This window comes from Otolemur garnettii, unplaced genomic scaffold (genome assembly GCF_000181295.1).
Source record: "Otolemur garnettii isolate 467f Iridium unplaced genomic scaffold, OtoGar3 scaffold00106, whole genome shotgun sequence".
Taxonomy (NCBI): Eukaryota; Metazoa; Chordata; class Mammalia; order Primates; family Galagidae; genus Otolemur; species Otolemur garnettii.
Window position 1 is genome coordinate 6,711,549 of NW_003852501.1, and position 15,209 is coordinate 6,726,757.

At 36.6% G+C, this 15,209-nt stretch overlaps 1 protein-coding gene across 4 annotated transcripts in view; it reads left to right on the forward strand.

Moving 5' to 3' along the window:
• The window catches only part of MIPEP (mitochondrial intermediate peptidase), a 178,349-nt gene that overhangs the window by 92,754 nt on the left and 70,386 nt on the right, over positions 1-15,209 (forward strand). For all 4 annotated transcript variants that reach the window (XR_002775000.1, XR_002774999.1, XR_002775001.1 and 1 more), the window contains exons 15-16: positions 4,200-4,274; positions 7,071-7,190. Coding sequence is in view for 1 of the 4 variants with exons in the window: in XM_003796717.2 (XP_003796765.1) it covers positions 4,200-4,274; positions 7,071-7,190 (195 nt within the window). In the remaining 3 variants the exon portion in view is untranslated. The remainder of the gene's footprint in view (positions 1-4,199; positions 4,275-7,070; positions 7,191-15,209) is intronic.

The following is a 15,209-nucleotide window of genomic DNA, read 5'->3' on the forward strand; positions in this document are numbered from 1 at the left end:
AGCAAACTAGATTTTACATCTGTTTTTACTGTAGATACCACATATAAGATAAATGTATTATTTAATTTGTGATTGGATGTGTTAATGATTCTGTCCTCTGAACTGTTCTACTTGGATTGTTCTTATCTTCTCCTTATATGTTTCTTTATATTTTTGGCAAATGTTCTTGGTGTTCTTTGTAATATGTATAATAGAACTTGAATACATAATTTTGGGGGAGGGTTGTACTTTTTATTTTGAAATAATTATAGATTCACAGAGAGTTGTAAAAATTAATACAGAGAGGACCTATGTCCCCTTCACTTAGTTTTCACCAGTGGTGACATTTGATTTTTTTGAATACAAAAGGTTTTTTGTTTGCTTTTAGAGGCAGGGTCTCACTGTGTTCCCTAGGTTGGACTTGAACTCTTACCTAGGCTCAAGTGAGTAGCTGGGATCAGAGGCATGTGCTGTCCCAAAGGCTCCTGAGTACCTATTTTCTGATAAACTATTTTTAGTTGTCCTTGTCCTTGCATGTTGCCTTTCTTTACATCTTTCATTTTATTGCAAACCTGTTGCCGTATGGGTCTCACAGAAAAGCGATGTCACAGAGAATAACACGCTTACTGAAATTGTGTTTTAAACAAAGGTGACCATCTGCTCGCTTAGGCAAAATGGTGAGCTTCTTTATTTGTGGTTGGTTTATATAGGGAATTTTGTACATGCGCACTATACAGCAGTGACCTCATTGATCCATTTAAACATTATGTGACTACCTCATGATTAGCTTCCGATAATCCACTCAACATACACCTTTTGACATAACCCTTTCAACATAACCCAATTTAACATAACTTAATGGAGAACATGCTGTTAGCCATTACTTCTTTTGTTCTTATCTGATGATGCCTGAGGCTATGGAAGAACAAGGTAGATTGAATACCTGCCCTTGCTGGCCTTGTCATTTGGAGGCTGTTACTTCAGATCTTTAAACAAGGCATAAATAAACTTCTTGGGCATACAGGAATTTGTGTGCAAACCTCCACTCCCATCTAGGCCTTAAGTCAGGGGGTTTTGCTGGAACCTTTTATAAGGAATTTTCAGGCTGGACTTCTCAAAGGCCTTTTGCAAGCCCAAGTTTTATCTGTGCCATTAGATACCTATATGCATTGTGTAAATTCCTCTTCTCTTGAGGTCCTCGAGCACATTTCTATTCCCAGACCCATCAGCAAGCTACCTTCGTCACAGATCAGGAAAGGTTACTGATGGGTATCTGGCCAGTTTTCCAAAGGGCTTTTTTATTGGCCTTATAAAGTCAACCTTAATTCCTTCACACAGTAAATGCTATTCCACCCAAAGCCTTGGTCATGTTAGGCTCACAACCAACCTGGCCACACGGGATTCTGCCTCAGTTTCTTACAAGTATGCCTGCACAAAGTCTTTTCACTGCTCTCTCTCAAACAGCTTTTTTGGCCAGAGGCATTTAGGCCTTTCACCTATACAAACCTGACAAAGAAAAAATTAAGCCTTGTTAAATTTGTCCTATAATATTCACTGTTCTTATGTAAGTTTGAATCTTTAAGATACTGGCCTCTAAATAAGCTATTTCAAAAGGGAAAGGGGTCTCTGGTTGGCTCTTAGATGGAATACTTAGCATTTCTGTTAACTGGCAGACATGGTGAACCTTTGGAGGCCCAGTGGGCTGTTTGCTTCTCCCTACCCTTTGGCACTTCCCTGCCCCAGTGGGCACCTTTCCACTGGCCTTTCTTTTTGTCCCTCTTGTGTTCTGTTCGCCTGTGGTCCCCATTTCTTTATGCCTGACAGGGAGGCCCTGTCCTAAGTCCATCTTCTATATTCCTACAGTTCTAAGATGGATGTCCACCAACAGTCTGCACACTGTGTCCCCTCTCCTGAGCCCTTTGGATCCAGCTCCTCCCTCCGACCTCAGAGCATCTCCAGGGAGCCTCCTGCAGCTCTTTGACCTGTTCTTCTGACTGAGCTAGTCCTTTGCGGTCGCCTGTACTTTTCTTCCTGCCTTTTCAGGAGCCCACCTGGAGGCCATCCTCTCCTCTCTTTTCTGTATCTTTAGGTTTTGTCCCTTCTGTGGGTCTTTCCCATCCTAAACCTGCCTAAGCATTTCCTAACATTAAATAAAAAATTTCACCCCTCATTCCCACTCTTGCCACTGCCTCCTGTCCCCAGCACTCGTGCTCTAGCTTAGGAACCTCCCTACTGAGCCTTCCTAATCCACTCCTACCTTCCTCCTCTCAGGTCTCTTCACTGCAACCAGAGGAATCTTTATAAAACACAAACCTGTCCTTATTTAAAGGCCCTCTGTGGCTTACCACAGAGGTGGCCTGGGGGTAGAGCTGGGCCCCAGCTTGGCAGAGAGATGCTGTCCTTTCTTGCCCTCAACTCTGGCAGCCTTGCTCTTTCTACCCTTTGCCCATACAGTTTCCCCTGCTCAAAATGCCTTTTGTCCCCTCCCACCCAGCTCTCTTATCTAGATAATGCCTATTTATTTTGCAAATCTCACTTCTACTTTATTAACTCAGTCAAGCCTTTCAAGGTCAAGGCTTTTGTGCCATCCTGTATGCTGTTAGCAACTCTGGAATTGGCACCCTTGTGGAGAATGCCTGCTGGGAAGCCCTGAGGTCGGGGGCAGCATCTTGCCCTCCACCATTGGTGTCCCTCTGCCTAACGTGGTGCTCATTCACAGTAGTTATATGTTTGTTAGTTAAACAAGCAAATGTCTTCCTTCATGTATACTTTTTTTGTGAAAGTAAAACTACTAGAACTCAGTGGAACATGAAAAATCTAACTGTATTATGAATCCTGTCAACATAAGATAAAATATAAAGTAAGGCTTAAAGAAACCTGAACATTTTGACACATGCTATTGCCTTGGCAGATGGACTTAACAAAATCTTGACTTTTTCAAATTCTGTTGGAAGAAATTTTTCTTTCACACTAGATGGGTGACCCTGGTGTCAGAAAACCACAGGTCCTTGTCCTGTACTAGAATTTATACTTCTTCCAGTCTGTGTCTTAACTCTTTAAAATGACCTTTTCTACCTGGTTGCTTTTTTTTTTTTTAAATAGCCAAGTAGAGAAAAAAGGTGCAGATTTGTCATCTGAGAAGTCATCAGATATCACTGGAGCCTTTCACTTACGAGGCTGTTTCCTAAGTTACCATGTGTGCACAATTCCTTCAGCAAATCCTTACGGAGCGTCTGCCTGGTGCCAGGCCAGGCGCTACTGTAGGTGCTGGGGGTATACGTGGTAGTGGTTTAGTCCCCTTCCAGCAGGCAGCCCACATTCTGATTCACAGCTGGTTGATTTATCTAACTGTACCACTGAGTAACCTCCCATTGGTCTTTATAGATAATGTATCTCTCTTCAGAGAGGCTTTCAGCTTAGATTATAAATAGAGTTGTATAGAGTGGTATCTTTCTTCCATTAACATCAGTCTTAATGATTTTAAAGTAGAGTAAGATTGAACAAAGTACTTTTAACTACATTATTAGTTTAGTTTTAAGATGTTCTTTATGTTATAGGGTTAGGCCCAATTAGTCCCACAGAGAAAGCCTTAAATCATATAGGCACATTAAACTAAGTGTCCAAGCTCTGCAGTTCTTTCAGGTTGGAAAACAAAAGAATCTGCAATTCCGGACGGTGCCTGTGGCTCAAAGGACTAGGGCACTGGCCCCATATGCCAGAGGTGGCGGGTTCAAACCCAGCCCTAGCCAAAAAAAAAAAAAAAAAGAATCTGCAATTCATTATCATGCCTATTTTTTAGGATGTCAGTTCATTTTCAATACTGTCTGGAACCATGAATTATAATGTTTTTTGACATTTTAATCTTTACACCTATAATCCGTTATATGCACTTAAAAATCGAGAGAGTACTTGGTACTCCTTGGTAACAAAGGAACAGAAAAAGTGTTCCCTTTAAGGTTGTAAACAGATTTTTGAAGATCACTGCCAGTATCTTGGTACCATATAATCCTGTAATTTCCTATACGAACCCTTATTTGACAATTAACACTTTTCGAAATTAACTAAAATGTCTTCATTTGTGTTCTTGTCAACTAAAATACTTAAAAGTTATTTTAAAACTACCTGAAATTCTATTGTTCGTTTTTCCCTTTGATATTATATAAGTGTGCAATGGCTCCGTGAGGAGCACACTCACATATCTGTTCTTTTGTTTCATCAAGCCACTGCCAAAAAACATGGTGTCTCGTCTTTGTGAATCTAAAAAGGTCTGTGCTGCAGCTGATATGCAACTTCAGGTATGTTGGGACTTTTCTTCTGAAGTTTTCCAAATAAATATATAACTTGAAATTCTTGCCCATGATACCTGTTTATTATCATAATTATGCTGTTAAAACATCTTTCATCTGAGTTCAAGGAACTTGACCAAAATTGACTCATTCAGCCTTCACACTGCCCTTATGATGAAGTAGATGTTAAATAAGATTATTTCCCAGTGTCAGTTGGGAAAATCAAAGCTTAGAAAAGTTACATGACTTCTAAATCACACATTTCAACAGCCCAGTTAGGGCACAAACCCAACTCAATACATATTTATTCATTTTTTTATCTTTAAAAAAAGTATGTTTTTAGATGGGAAGTTAAAATAGTAATTGCCATTAGTGTTAGATAATATTCAAAACCATTTTCCCAGGTCTCCAGATGAAGACTAGAAACATTTTGCAAACCATCTGGATGCCAGGTCTGCATGATACTAGATGTTTAGATATTTGTAATTATTGAGATTGTTTATGGAATTCTTATTCTTCATTAGATCTTGAGAGTTATATAAACATAGCCTAAGCACCCATCTTTCATCTTAAGCAAAATTAAGTTACCTATTTAAGAGTGTAACCACTATTTAATTGTTTTGTAGTTTTGTGAAAGTCAGTCCTTAAAAAGTAATGAATGAGCCCTGTTTTTGTTGTACCTTAAAATTTATATTTCAGTGAAAAAAATCCATTATATAGATAAAACCATTAATTTACATTATTTAGTATCTGTTCATATCAACATAATTTAAAAAGGATTTCTGAATTTTTTTAAATTAGCATTACTTGGCAAAGATCCTTTTTTTTTTTTGAGAAAGAGTCTCACTATGTCAGCCTCGGTGCATGTGGCTTGCTATGGGTGCCGAGCCAAAGAGCTTTTGATTTCTTGGTATCTTTAGTAGATAGACACCTGCCTTTTAAAAGTCTGGGTTATGGCTTTCTTCTAGAATAGTTGTTTCCATGATTTTCTTTTAAAATGGAAAGCTTGCCATTTCCTTCTCACCCTCCACAAAGAATAACCCCTTGAGAAAGAGACAGAGAAAGAAATTCCTGCCAGAAGAGCTCCCTGTGCCCACCTTTCACTATATTTGTATAGTGGAGACAGATAGGTTAGAAAGGAAGTAAATCGTTTCAACTTTCTTAGGGAGTATAAACAGTGCTTTAAAAATTGTGAATTATTATTGTTTCAAAAATAGGCTCCTTATTTGGGGGGTGGGGGCTCTAAAGTTCTTGGTCCTAGGAATGCATGACTCCCTGGGTAGGAAAATAGGCTTATAGCTTTAGAATTAGTTTATCAGTGAACAGCATGAAATAAATACACATATGATTTATTTTGCTCTGTTTTTATAATTCAGAAAAAGTCATTCTATGTTTATATGATATGTAGAAGGTATAATTGAAGAAATGAAACTCTTGCATTCTGATTTGTTTATATGCTGGGATTGAAAAAAAAAAAAACTTCACCTCAATTGAGGTTAGAATTTAAGAGTTTCAATTCCCAATAATTTCCTCTGTTAGAATATAGATAAGACATGAATGAGTAATTTTGGCTTCTCTGATTATCTTTATGCATTGTTACTCATTATAGAATATAGAATTGAAAGAGCTACATTTAGCTGTATGTTTAGATTACCAGTTAGAGGAAAGCATATATTTAGGGAATGTGTGTATTTTTCTAGGGAAGGTTTAAACTTAACTTTATAATTTAGAACCATAATTCTATATGTAGGTGAAACCAGAAGCTAGAGGTCATTAAAATTTTTTCTTTTATCCAAACTAATCCTCATTTCTTTCAAGCCAACAGCTGCACATTCTCTGAAAATTCCATTTCTGAATTAGATCCATATCAGAAGCATTTGCATGGCAACATTTTTTCTTTAAAAGGAAACATTTTCTATTTTCTTATATCAGGTGAATGCTACACAATGTTAAATCAGATGTTTAGTAAATATTCAAAACAATATTTGAGTCAAAACAATGTTGCGGTGAAAAAGCGCTTTATCTTTAGATTTTCTATGCAAAATTTAGTTTTCAGTACTTTGTAAATAGCAGACTCCATACTCAGACTTAATTTAATGCTTTCTTCTCCTACTATGTTTCAATGGTCTGTATCCTGTATTCAGAGGTATATGATTCTTCTTCCCTGCTCACCTAGTTGAGCCACAATTGCCCCCAATTCCCCATCTGTTTCCTTTGTGCTTCCTGATGCCAAGTATTGGGGTCTAGCTTCAAATTCTCCAGCAGCTGCATCAGAATTTTTTTTAACATCTGTGCTTGCCAGAAGCTAGGTTGCTATTCTTTTCTCTATCCTCAGCTCATCTATTTAAATTTTCTCTTGACTTGTATCACGTAACTAGGATTCTGACCATTTCGTTTCTTTCATTTAAGATATATCAAGATTCCAATAAGAAACCAAATAGATCTGTTAGATTCAGGGGGTCACAAGATGTAACTCTTTTATTTTTTTTCCATATTTCTAACTATATATATTCTGGCAACATTCCAGTTTTGTGGTCACAAATTTAATTTGCTACATTGTACATAAAGATTACCTTATAGATACGGTTCAAATTTGTGTAATATCTTCAATCATGAAAAAGTTGAGAGCTTGAACATAATCTCAGATGTGGTATGAAATACATCTGAAAGTATATAAGTTTATTTTTGTGAACATTTTCAACTGTGATGTATATAACCTTTTTTGTGGTACCTTTGTCCTTGGTCTACTACATCTGAGATGGGAGAATGGACTCCAAAACTAAATAGGTGTTTTCCTCTGTCTAGGTCTTTTATGCCACTCTGGATCAAATCTACCATGGTAAGCATCCCCTGAGGACGTCAACCACAAACATTCTCAAGGAAACACAAGAGAAATTCTACGGCTTACCTTATGTTCCAAATACTGTGAGTCCAAGATTTTGATTCTGTTGTGTGCAATTGAATATGGCTCTGCAAGTATTTCTGTAGGTTGTGATCATCTCTCCCCTTAGATGACTGGAAATCCCACATTTATGTGGAAGCCTCCTGTGGGGCAGATGCTAGAAATTTCCTGGTTCACTTAATGGTCTCCAACCATGTATTTACATGTCCTTATTTTCCTTCCTTTCACGATGGTTTTCTACATTCCTAGGAAAGGGAGGATTACAAAGGCGGTTGGAGTTTGTCTATACCAGTGGTTCTCAGCCTTTCTATAATGTCGTGGTCCTTTAATATAGTTTCTGTGGGTTGTGACAGAACCACTGGTCTATACCCTCTTTTTATTTTTCTATAATGAGAAAAATAGTGATATAAAATAAATATGATTACCAATCCTGAATCATTTTCATTGCAAAGAGAAATAATATTTATTGAGTGTCTTTTATTGTACCAGGGATTATAATAGATGTTTTATATATCTTTTTAGTACCACATCAGGGGAGAAAGCAGGAGTATTATTACCATTTATTGAGTTCTAGATGCCAGGCTCTAATTGCTTTGGGAAAAGAGCTGTAATTTAGCTCTCAGAAAACCATTTATTTATTTATTTATTTATTTTGGGAGGCAGAGTCTCAAGCTGTTGCCTTGGGTAGAGTGCTGTGGTGTCACAGCTCATAGCAACATCAAACTCTTGGGCTTAAGCGATCCTCTTGCCTTAGCCTCCCAAGTAGCTGGGACTACAGGGGCCCGCCACAATGCCTGCTATTTTTTGGTTATAGTTGTCATTGTTGTTTGGCAGGCCCAGGCTGGATTCGAACCTGTCAACTCGTGTGTATGTGGCTGGTGCCCTTGCTGCTTGAGCTACAGGCGCTGAACCTCAAAAAACCTTATAAACGAGATAATAGTCTCATATTTGGGGCTTATATTGAGGTGTATAACATATGTATTATCTGAGAACATTTAGGTAGTTAAGTGATTGTGTTGGTACTCAAAATCATTCTCAAGCTTTTTTCGTTACTCCGGGTTTCTGTAAGGAAGCTAGAGTTAGTGAGAGAAAAGTCTTGGCTGGTGCATTTAGCACTGGGTCTGACTCTTGTCTGTTACCCAGGCCTCTCTCAGTTGCATGTGGTAGAAACCCAACTCATAAGGGTTTAAGCAGGAAAGGGAATTTATTGAGTATATTAACTGAAAAGTGCCAGGGATATTCAGGTAAGTTGTATCTAAGTCTCCCATAATATTGTTAGAAATGTTCCTCTTCCTTTTCATTTCTCAGCAGTAATTTTCTTAGGGCGGCTCCCCTGTCTGGGTAGTATGAAGGCTACAAGCAGGTCCAGATTTATGTCCTTCTAGCCTCATCTAGGAGAAAGAAAGATAATTTTAAAGTGCTCTGTAAACTATAAAAGACAGCATAATGTCAAGTGGTTTTATTTGTTACAGGAATTAGATAGCAGAGTATGTTGTGCTAAGAGATGAAGTTAATCAAAAACAGTAATTGTCTGCTAAATGTTCAGGTCCTAACAGTGAAATGTGCATTGGGTTAGTTCATATTTACCAGGCAAGTAAAGTAACAGGGTATTTTATCTTCATAATGCTTTTTCTCATTTTATTGATTATCTTAGAAGCTTAATCATCTGTTCCAGATATGTAATGTTAGTCGTGCTAACTACCTAGTTTTGATTTTACATATTTGTTCTAATATGTAATACTATTTACTATTAAGCTCTGTATTAGTAAAAAATTGTGGTGATAAGAATAACTATTCATTCAAGGAATAAATAATAACAATTATAACAATTGCCTAGATTTTAGTAGCTTTTTCCAGCATATAAAACATGGATGGCCCCATTCATCTGCTTTGGGACATGTATGTTTTTGTGCTTATCATATATTCTTTGCTTACTCCATAATTCATGTGGATGTGAGTTTAACTCCACGTAGTTAAAACATGCCCAGTAAGTAGTAAAGTCACAGGAAGACCAAAATGAAGAGGAAGTGGATACTCTTCAAAGCTGCAGAACTTCAGCTTGACTGAGCTGCTTGTTCTTTGCCTTTCTTTATCACAAATATAGTAATGATATATTTAAAGCTATGCCTTTTTTTAAGATGAGAACTCAGACTTTGTTACTGTTTGCATTTTTCTACGTATTCATTTAATATATAAAGGTTAAGTAATAATGGCAACCAAATTCTGAATCAACATCCAGATGTCATTTATTTATTTATTTATTTATTTGTTTAAGAGACAGAGTTTCACTTTGTTGCCCTCAGTAGAGTGCTATGGTGTTATAGCTCACAGCAACCTCCAGCTCTTGGGCTTAGGCGATTCTCTTGCCTCAGCCTCCCAAGTATCTGGGATTATAGGCATCTGCCACAATGCCCAGCTATTTTTTTTGTTGTTACAGTTTGGCCAGGGCTGGGTTTGAACCTGCCACCCTTGGTATGTGGGGCCAACACCCTATTAACTGAGCCACAGGCACCACCGCAGACATCATTTTTAATTTAAAAGGATGGATGATGTTAAGTCCACTATTCTTGTCCTAGTTCCTTTTGAGAAAACACAGAGATTTACCTCTCCTCTAGAATTATTTCCCCAATTCATCTTTAGTAGCTATAAGTTGTTTTAGGAGGTGTTTAGAAGAACCATAGCTATGTTTAGGGAAGACATTATTTTGAGATTTATCCTTTTTTTAATGTCTGAGACTTTATTGAGATTTACACAAATATTCTACTCTTCCCACTTAGAATCTTCTGTATTTCTTCATTTGTCAATTTCATTTATTAAATTAAGCCTTTAACAAACGTTCCCATAAAAATAAAGAATAAGGCCAGGATGCTCATTGTATTTCTTCAATGAAACGATCATCAAGATAGTAAGACAGGGAAACAAAAGATGTAAGCATTGGAAGGGAAAAAGCAAAACTGTCATTATTTGCCAATGATTGATTGTCTACTGATAAAATCAAAGTCATCTATAGACAAGTTGTTAAAATTAATAAGAAATATTCCCATTTTGGGGGTAAGTAATGAATATATAAATATTAATTTCATCACTATTTATAATAACAGACTGGAAAAGAATTTTAAAGATACCATTATGGCAACAAAATGTACAAAGTACCTACTACAAAATCTTTTTGAAGTATATTACCTTCATGTAGAAAATAACAAAACTTCACTGAAAGATATTTTCAAAATCATAAATAAGTAAAGAACTGAACCATTATTTATGAAAGGAGGTTTTATATCAAAAAAGTTCATTTTTCCCTAATTAAACATTTACTATAATATAATGCTAACATAATTCTGCTTTTTCGCTTGAGCCTAATAATCTGTACAATTTTTATGTGGAAGAACAATGGCCCAAGAATAGCCAGGGCAGTTTTGAAGACCAGCAGCAAGTTGGTAGACTTGCCCACTCAGGGTTCAGATAAAGCTGCAGGAATTAAGGCAGTAGACACAGGACAGGGATGGACGAATGGAACAATGAAAGAGGACCAGAGCCCAGAGCAGACTCAGCACGTTAATGACTCTTGAATATAGACTCGGTGATTCTGTAGGTCTGTGAGCAAAGAACAAACACATTTTTTTTTTTTTTTTTGAGACAAGGTCTCATTCTGTTGCCCAGGCTAGAGTGCAGTGGCATCATCATAACTCACTACAACCTCAAACTCTCTTGCGGCTCAAGCAATCCTCCTACATTGGCCTCCCAAAGTATAGGATTACAGGCATGAGCCACCTAACAGTTTTTAAAAATGGCGCTTTAGTGACTGATTATCCATATTAAAAAAGAATAAAATTGCATCTTTGTCTCACACTGCACACAAATGTGAGAAGTAAAGCTTTAAAATTTTGGAAGATGATGCAAATGAATTTCTTGTGATGGTCTTTTTTATATTTATTACCAGTATCTTATGTTTTCTATGTGAATGCTCTTTGACTTGTGGTGGAGTTTTGTCCTCATAAGCTCATCATAAGTTGAAATTTTGTAGTAGAAAGTGCATTTCATATACCTCATTTACTGGACATATCAGGCCTTAGCCTGCCCTAAATGTGCTCAGAACACTTACATTAGCCTACAGTTTGGAAAAATCATCTAACACAAAGCCTGTTTTATAATTAGTATTGAATATCTCATGTACTTTATTGAATACTTTACTAAAAGTGAAAAACAGAATGATTGTGTGGGTACTTGAAGTATGGTTTCTACTGAATGCATATCACTTTCATAACATCATAAAGTTGAAAAATCTTTCAGTCAAATATTGGCAAATCAGAGATCATCTGCATACAATACAGAAGTCACTTAACATAAAGCAAAAGACCAATAAATTCAACTATATTAAAATTTTAAAATTGAAATATTAAGTTGATATTAAAATCTGTTCATCAAAGAAACATGTAAAAAATAGCAAAAAAGAAAAGCTGTAGATTAGAAGTAGCTATTGAAACACATATAACTGGAAAAGGATTTTTTTTCGTTTTCTTTTCATTGTGGTAAATAACCCATAATGTAAAATTTACCATCTGGGAGAAGGATATATTTTTAAAGTGCTTTGAACGGGCAAAAGATATGTGGATGTGCAATAAACCACATAAGGTGACCTCAGTATTAATCAGGGAATGGTAATTAAAACCATATTACAGGGTGGTGGGTTTGAACCTGGCCCCAGCCAAACTGCAACAACAAAAAAATAGCCAGGTGTTGTGGCAGGTGCCTGTAGTCCCAGCTACTTGGGAGGCTGAGGCCCAGGAGTTGGAGGTTGCTGTGAGCTGTGTGACGCCACAGCACTCTACCGAGGGCAATAAAGTGAAACTCTGTCTCTTAAAAAAAAAAAGCCATATTACAATACTCTCAGTATGTTCTACCCTCAGAAGTTTGGCAAAAAATTAAACGGTTGACAATACCAAACTTTGGCAAGGATGTGGAGTCCCAAGAACTCTTCTGTTCTGCAGGTAGAAGTATAAATTGGTGCAACCACTTGGTGAAATAGTTTGGCATTACTTATGAAAGTTGAATGTGGACATATCCTATGGCCCAGCAGTTGAACTTCCCTGTATAATCTAGAGAAAGCTTGTACTTTCTCAATCAGGTATACTTTTCTGAACCATGTGTTATAAATATAAAGATATATAACAGCACTTGTTTGTAGATGGCCAAAAAAAAGGGAGCGGGGATAGAGGGGGAGTTGGGAAGTGTTCAGGAAAGAACCCAAATGATTGTCAACAGGGAAATAGATAAATAATTCATGAATATTCATCAACTAGAATACTTAATATTCAGCAGTGGAAATTGAGGAACACAGATGATGAACCTAATAGGCAGAAGGTATAGTAAAGAATTTCAGAAGAATCACATTAGTACTTTCATATAAAGTTCAAAGTCACACAGAATGAAGCACACATATAGTAAAACTGCAAAGAAAAGTGAGGAAATTTTAAGTACAAAATCAGACACCTCTGGAACAAGGAATGGTACCACAGAAGTCTTACAAATATTTCATTTCTTAAACTGTTGGTAATTATATGGTTCCTGACTTTGTCATTCTTCCTGCCTTATTTGTAGAAATATATTCTTGGCACGTAGAAAATATTTCTAAGTGTTAAAAGATGATTTTGGCTGCAGTGTATGGGATAAAGAATGCTCCTAGGGAGACCTAACAGGAGGCTGTCAGGCATCTGGGCGAAGCGGATGGTGGTTCACACTAGGACAGTGACTGTAGGGAGGGAAGGCTGAAGTGGGCTTGAGGACAGTGCAGAAGACAGAATTTGTGAGGCTGGGGTGGACTGGACATGCAGGTTGGGGTGACGGGCAAGAGTTGTGGAGGCAGAATGAGAAGTTTTAAACATCCATATGGAATAGAAGATGACTTTACGTTGTCTTCCCAGGCAGAAATTGTTTCTCTTGAATGAATCCTTTTATTCCCCTAAATTAAATAGTGAGAAAGAAAAATATAATTTAAACAACAACCTAAAGAATACTCGTAATGTTCATAATTTGATACCAATTATATGTATATAATGTGATCTAAACTTTAAGACACTTTATATGTGTCTATATTAGTATTTCCTTAAGTGCTTTAATAACTCATCTTGGGAATGAAGTGTCCTGTTAGTTCTCTTTGAGCAATACTGGTTTAAACTGCATTAAACTGGCTTCTCTACTGAAGGATTTCATGGACTCTGCAATGTGCTAATGAACATTACTAGTCTCCAGTGCTCTGTGCCTGCACTTATTAATGTCTTTATGGATAATTCCTTGGCACTAGTCCTATGTAGGCCATATTGGGGAAACTACATTTAATGCAAAACTCTATTAAAATTTTGTATTAAATAATGAATATTTACAAGTCAATAAATAGCCTGATGGTATCAGTGGTTTATTAATATTTATGTGAGTGCTAAATCACTCTGCATAATATACGGACAAATTTCATTTTGCTTTATTAGCTATTCCATCTAATAGTAGTTTGATGCTAGCAATCCAAAAATTCCTGTTTCTTTATGAATAGAGGGTAATTACCAACTTTACCAACAGGCTAATCTTCTGTTCTTTTCCATGCAGAGTAGCATTTTGTTTTGTTTTGTTTTTAATTCAAAGAGTAGAAAATGTTATATTTTATTTTTATAATATTCCAGGTTTATATATTTCCTTCCTATTCTCTCTCTCTGCGGCAGTTCAGATACAGTCAGGTCTAAGATGAAACCTCTTCAAGTTGTGCTCTTCTGATTCTGTCCTAATAAGTATTTTTCTGGTACGTAACAAGAGCAGCTGACTTTACTGATAGACTACAGTTTCTGAAGATCTGTTAATGATGTAGTTGTATTTGAGCCCTTTGAACTATTTTTGTGGGTGGTAAAACTGTGTCACCAGCACAGCTGTTCTCAGTGTGACATTGTTCTCTGAATAAATCCTGCTGCCAGTGAGACATTCTTTGTCTTTTACCAACCTCAAACTGAAAACAGTATACAGAATAAGATAGTTCTGGCTATGTATTTTCTTTACATGAAAATATCATCATAATATGTGTAAAAAAATTATCTTTCTTCACAAATCATAATTCACCATCTTAATTCTATAAAGTTTGTTTAAAGCTAAAATGAAAGTTATTTTTAAAAAGCAGTTTCTGGAACTAAAGAATATGTTGATGGTAGTTCACTTTTCTTGTGAAAATGTGAAAAGAAGACATGTTTCTTGTGAATACTCACTTCACATTTAGGTTTTGCTCTTGTGTTCTATGACAGATTGTCATATTATAGAGGCACAGAGTTAACCTTGGTGAAAAGTCACATATCAGATATTCCAGGCTACCTGAAATGGGGAGAGGCGGCTTTATATAATCTTTATAATCAGTTCCCTATACATCTCTTTCAATAGTTGTGTGCTGCAGGCTTACTGGGGAAATAAGCAAAAACACCTGATGTGCTGCAGTACACTCAAGGTATATGACTGCAGAAAGGCTGCTGCTACTGAACACTGATTTTTATTAAGACTTATTTCTTTTTTTTATTAAATCATAAATCATAGCTGTGTACATTAATGCAATCATGGGCTACAATGTGCTAGTTTTATATACAATTTGAAATATTTTCATCAAACTGGTTAACATAGCCTTCACTGCATTTTCTTAGTTATTATGTTAAGACGTTTATATTCTACACCTAGTAAATTTCACATGTACCCTTGTAAGATGCACCATAGGTGTGGTCCCACCAATTATTCTCCCTCCACCCATCTTTCCCCCTTCCCTCCCCTTCCCTCCCTCACCTTTTTCCCCTTCTTCTTGGGCTATATAATAGTAGGGCTGAGTACATTGGATACTTTTCCTTCCATTCTTGAGATACTTTGCTAAGAATAATATATTCCAGCTCCATGTAAACATGTAAGAGGTAAAGTCTCCATCTTTCTTTAAAGCTGCATAATATTCCATGGTATACATATACCATAATTTATTGATCCATGGGTTGATGGACACTTGGGCTTCTTCCATGACTTAGCAATTATGAATT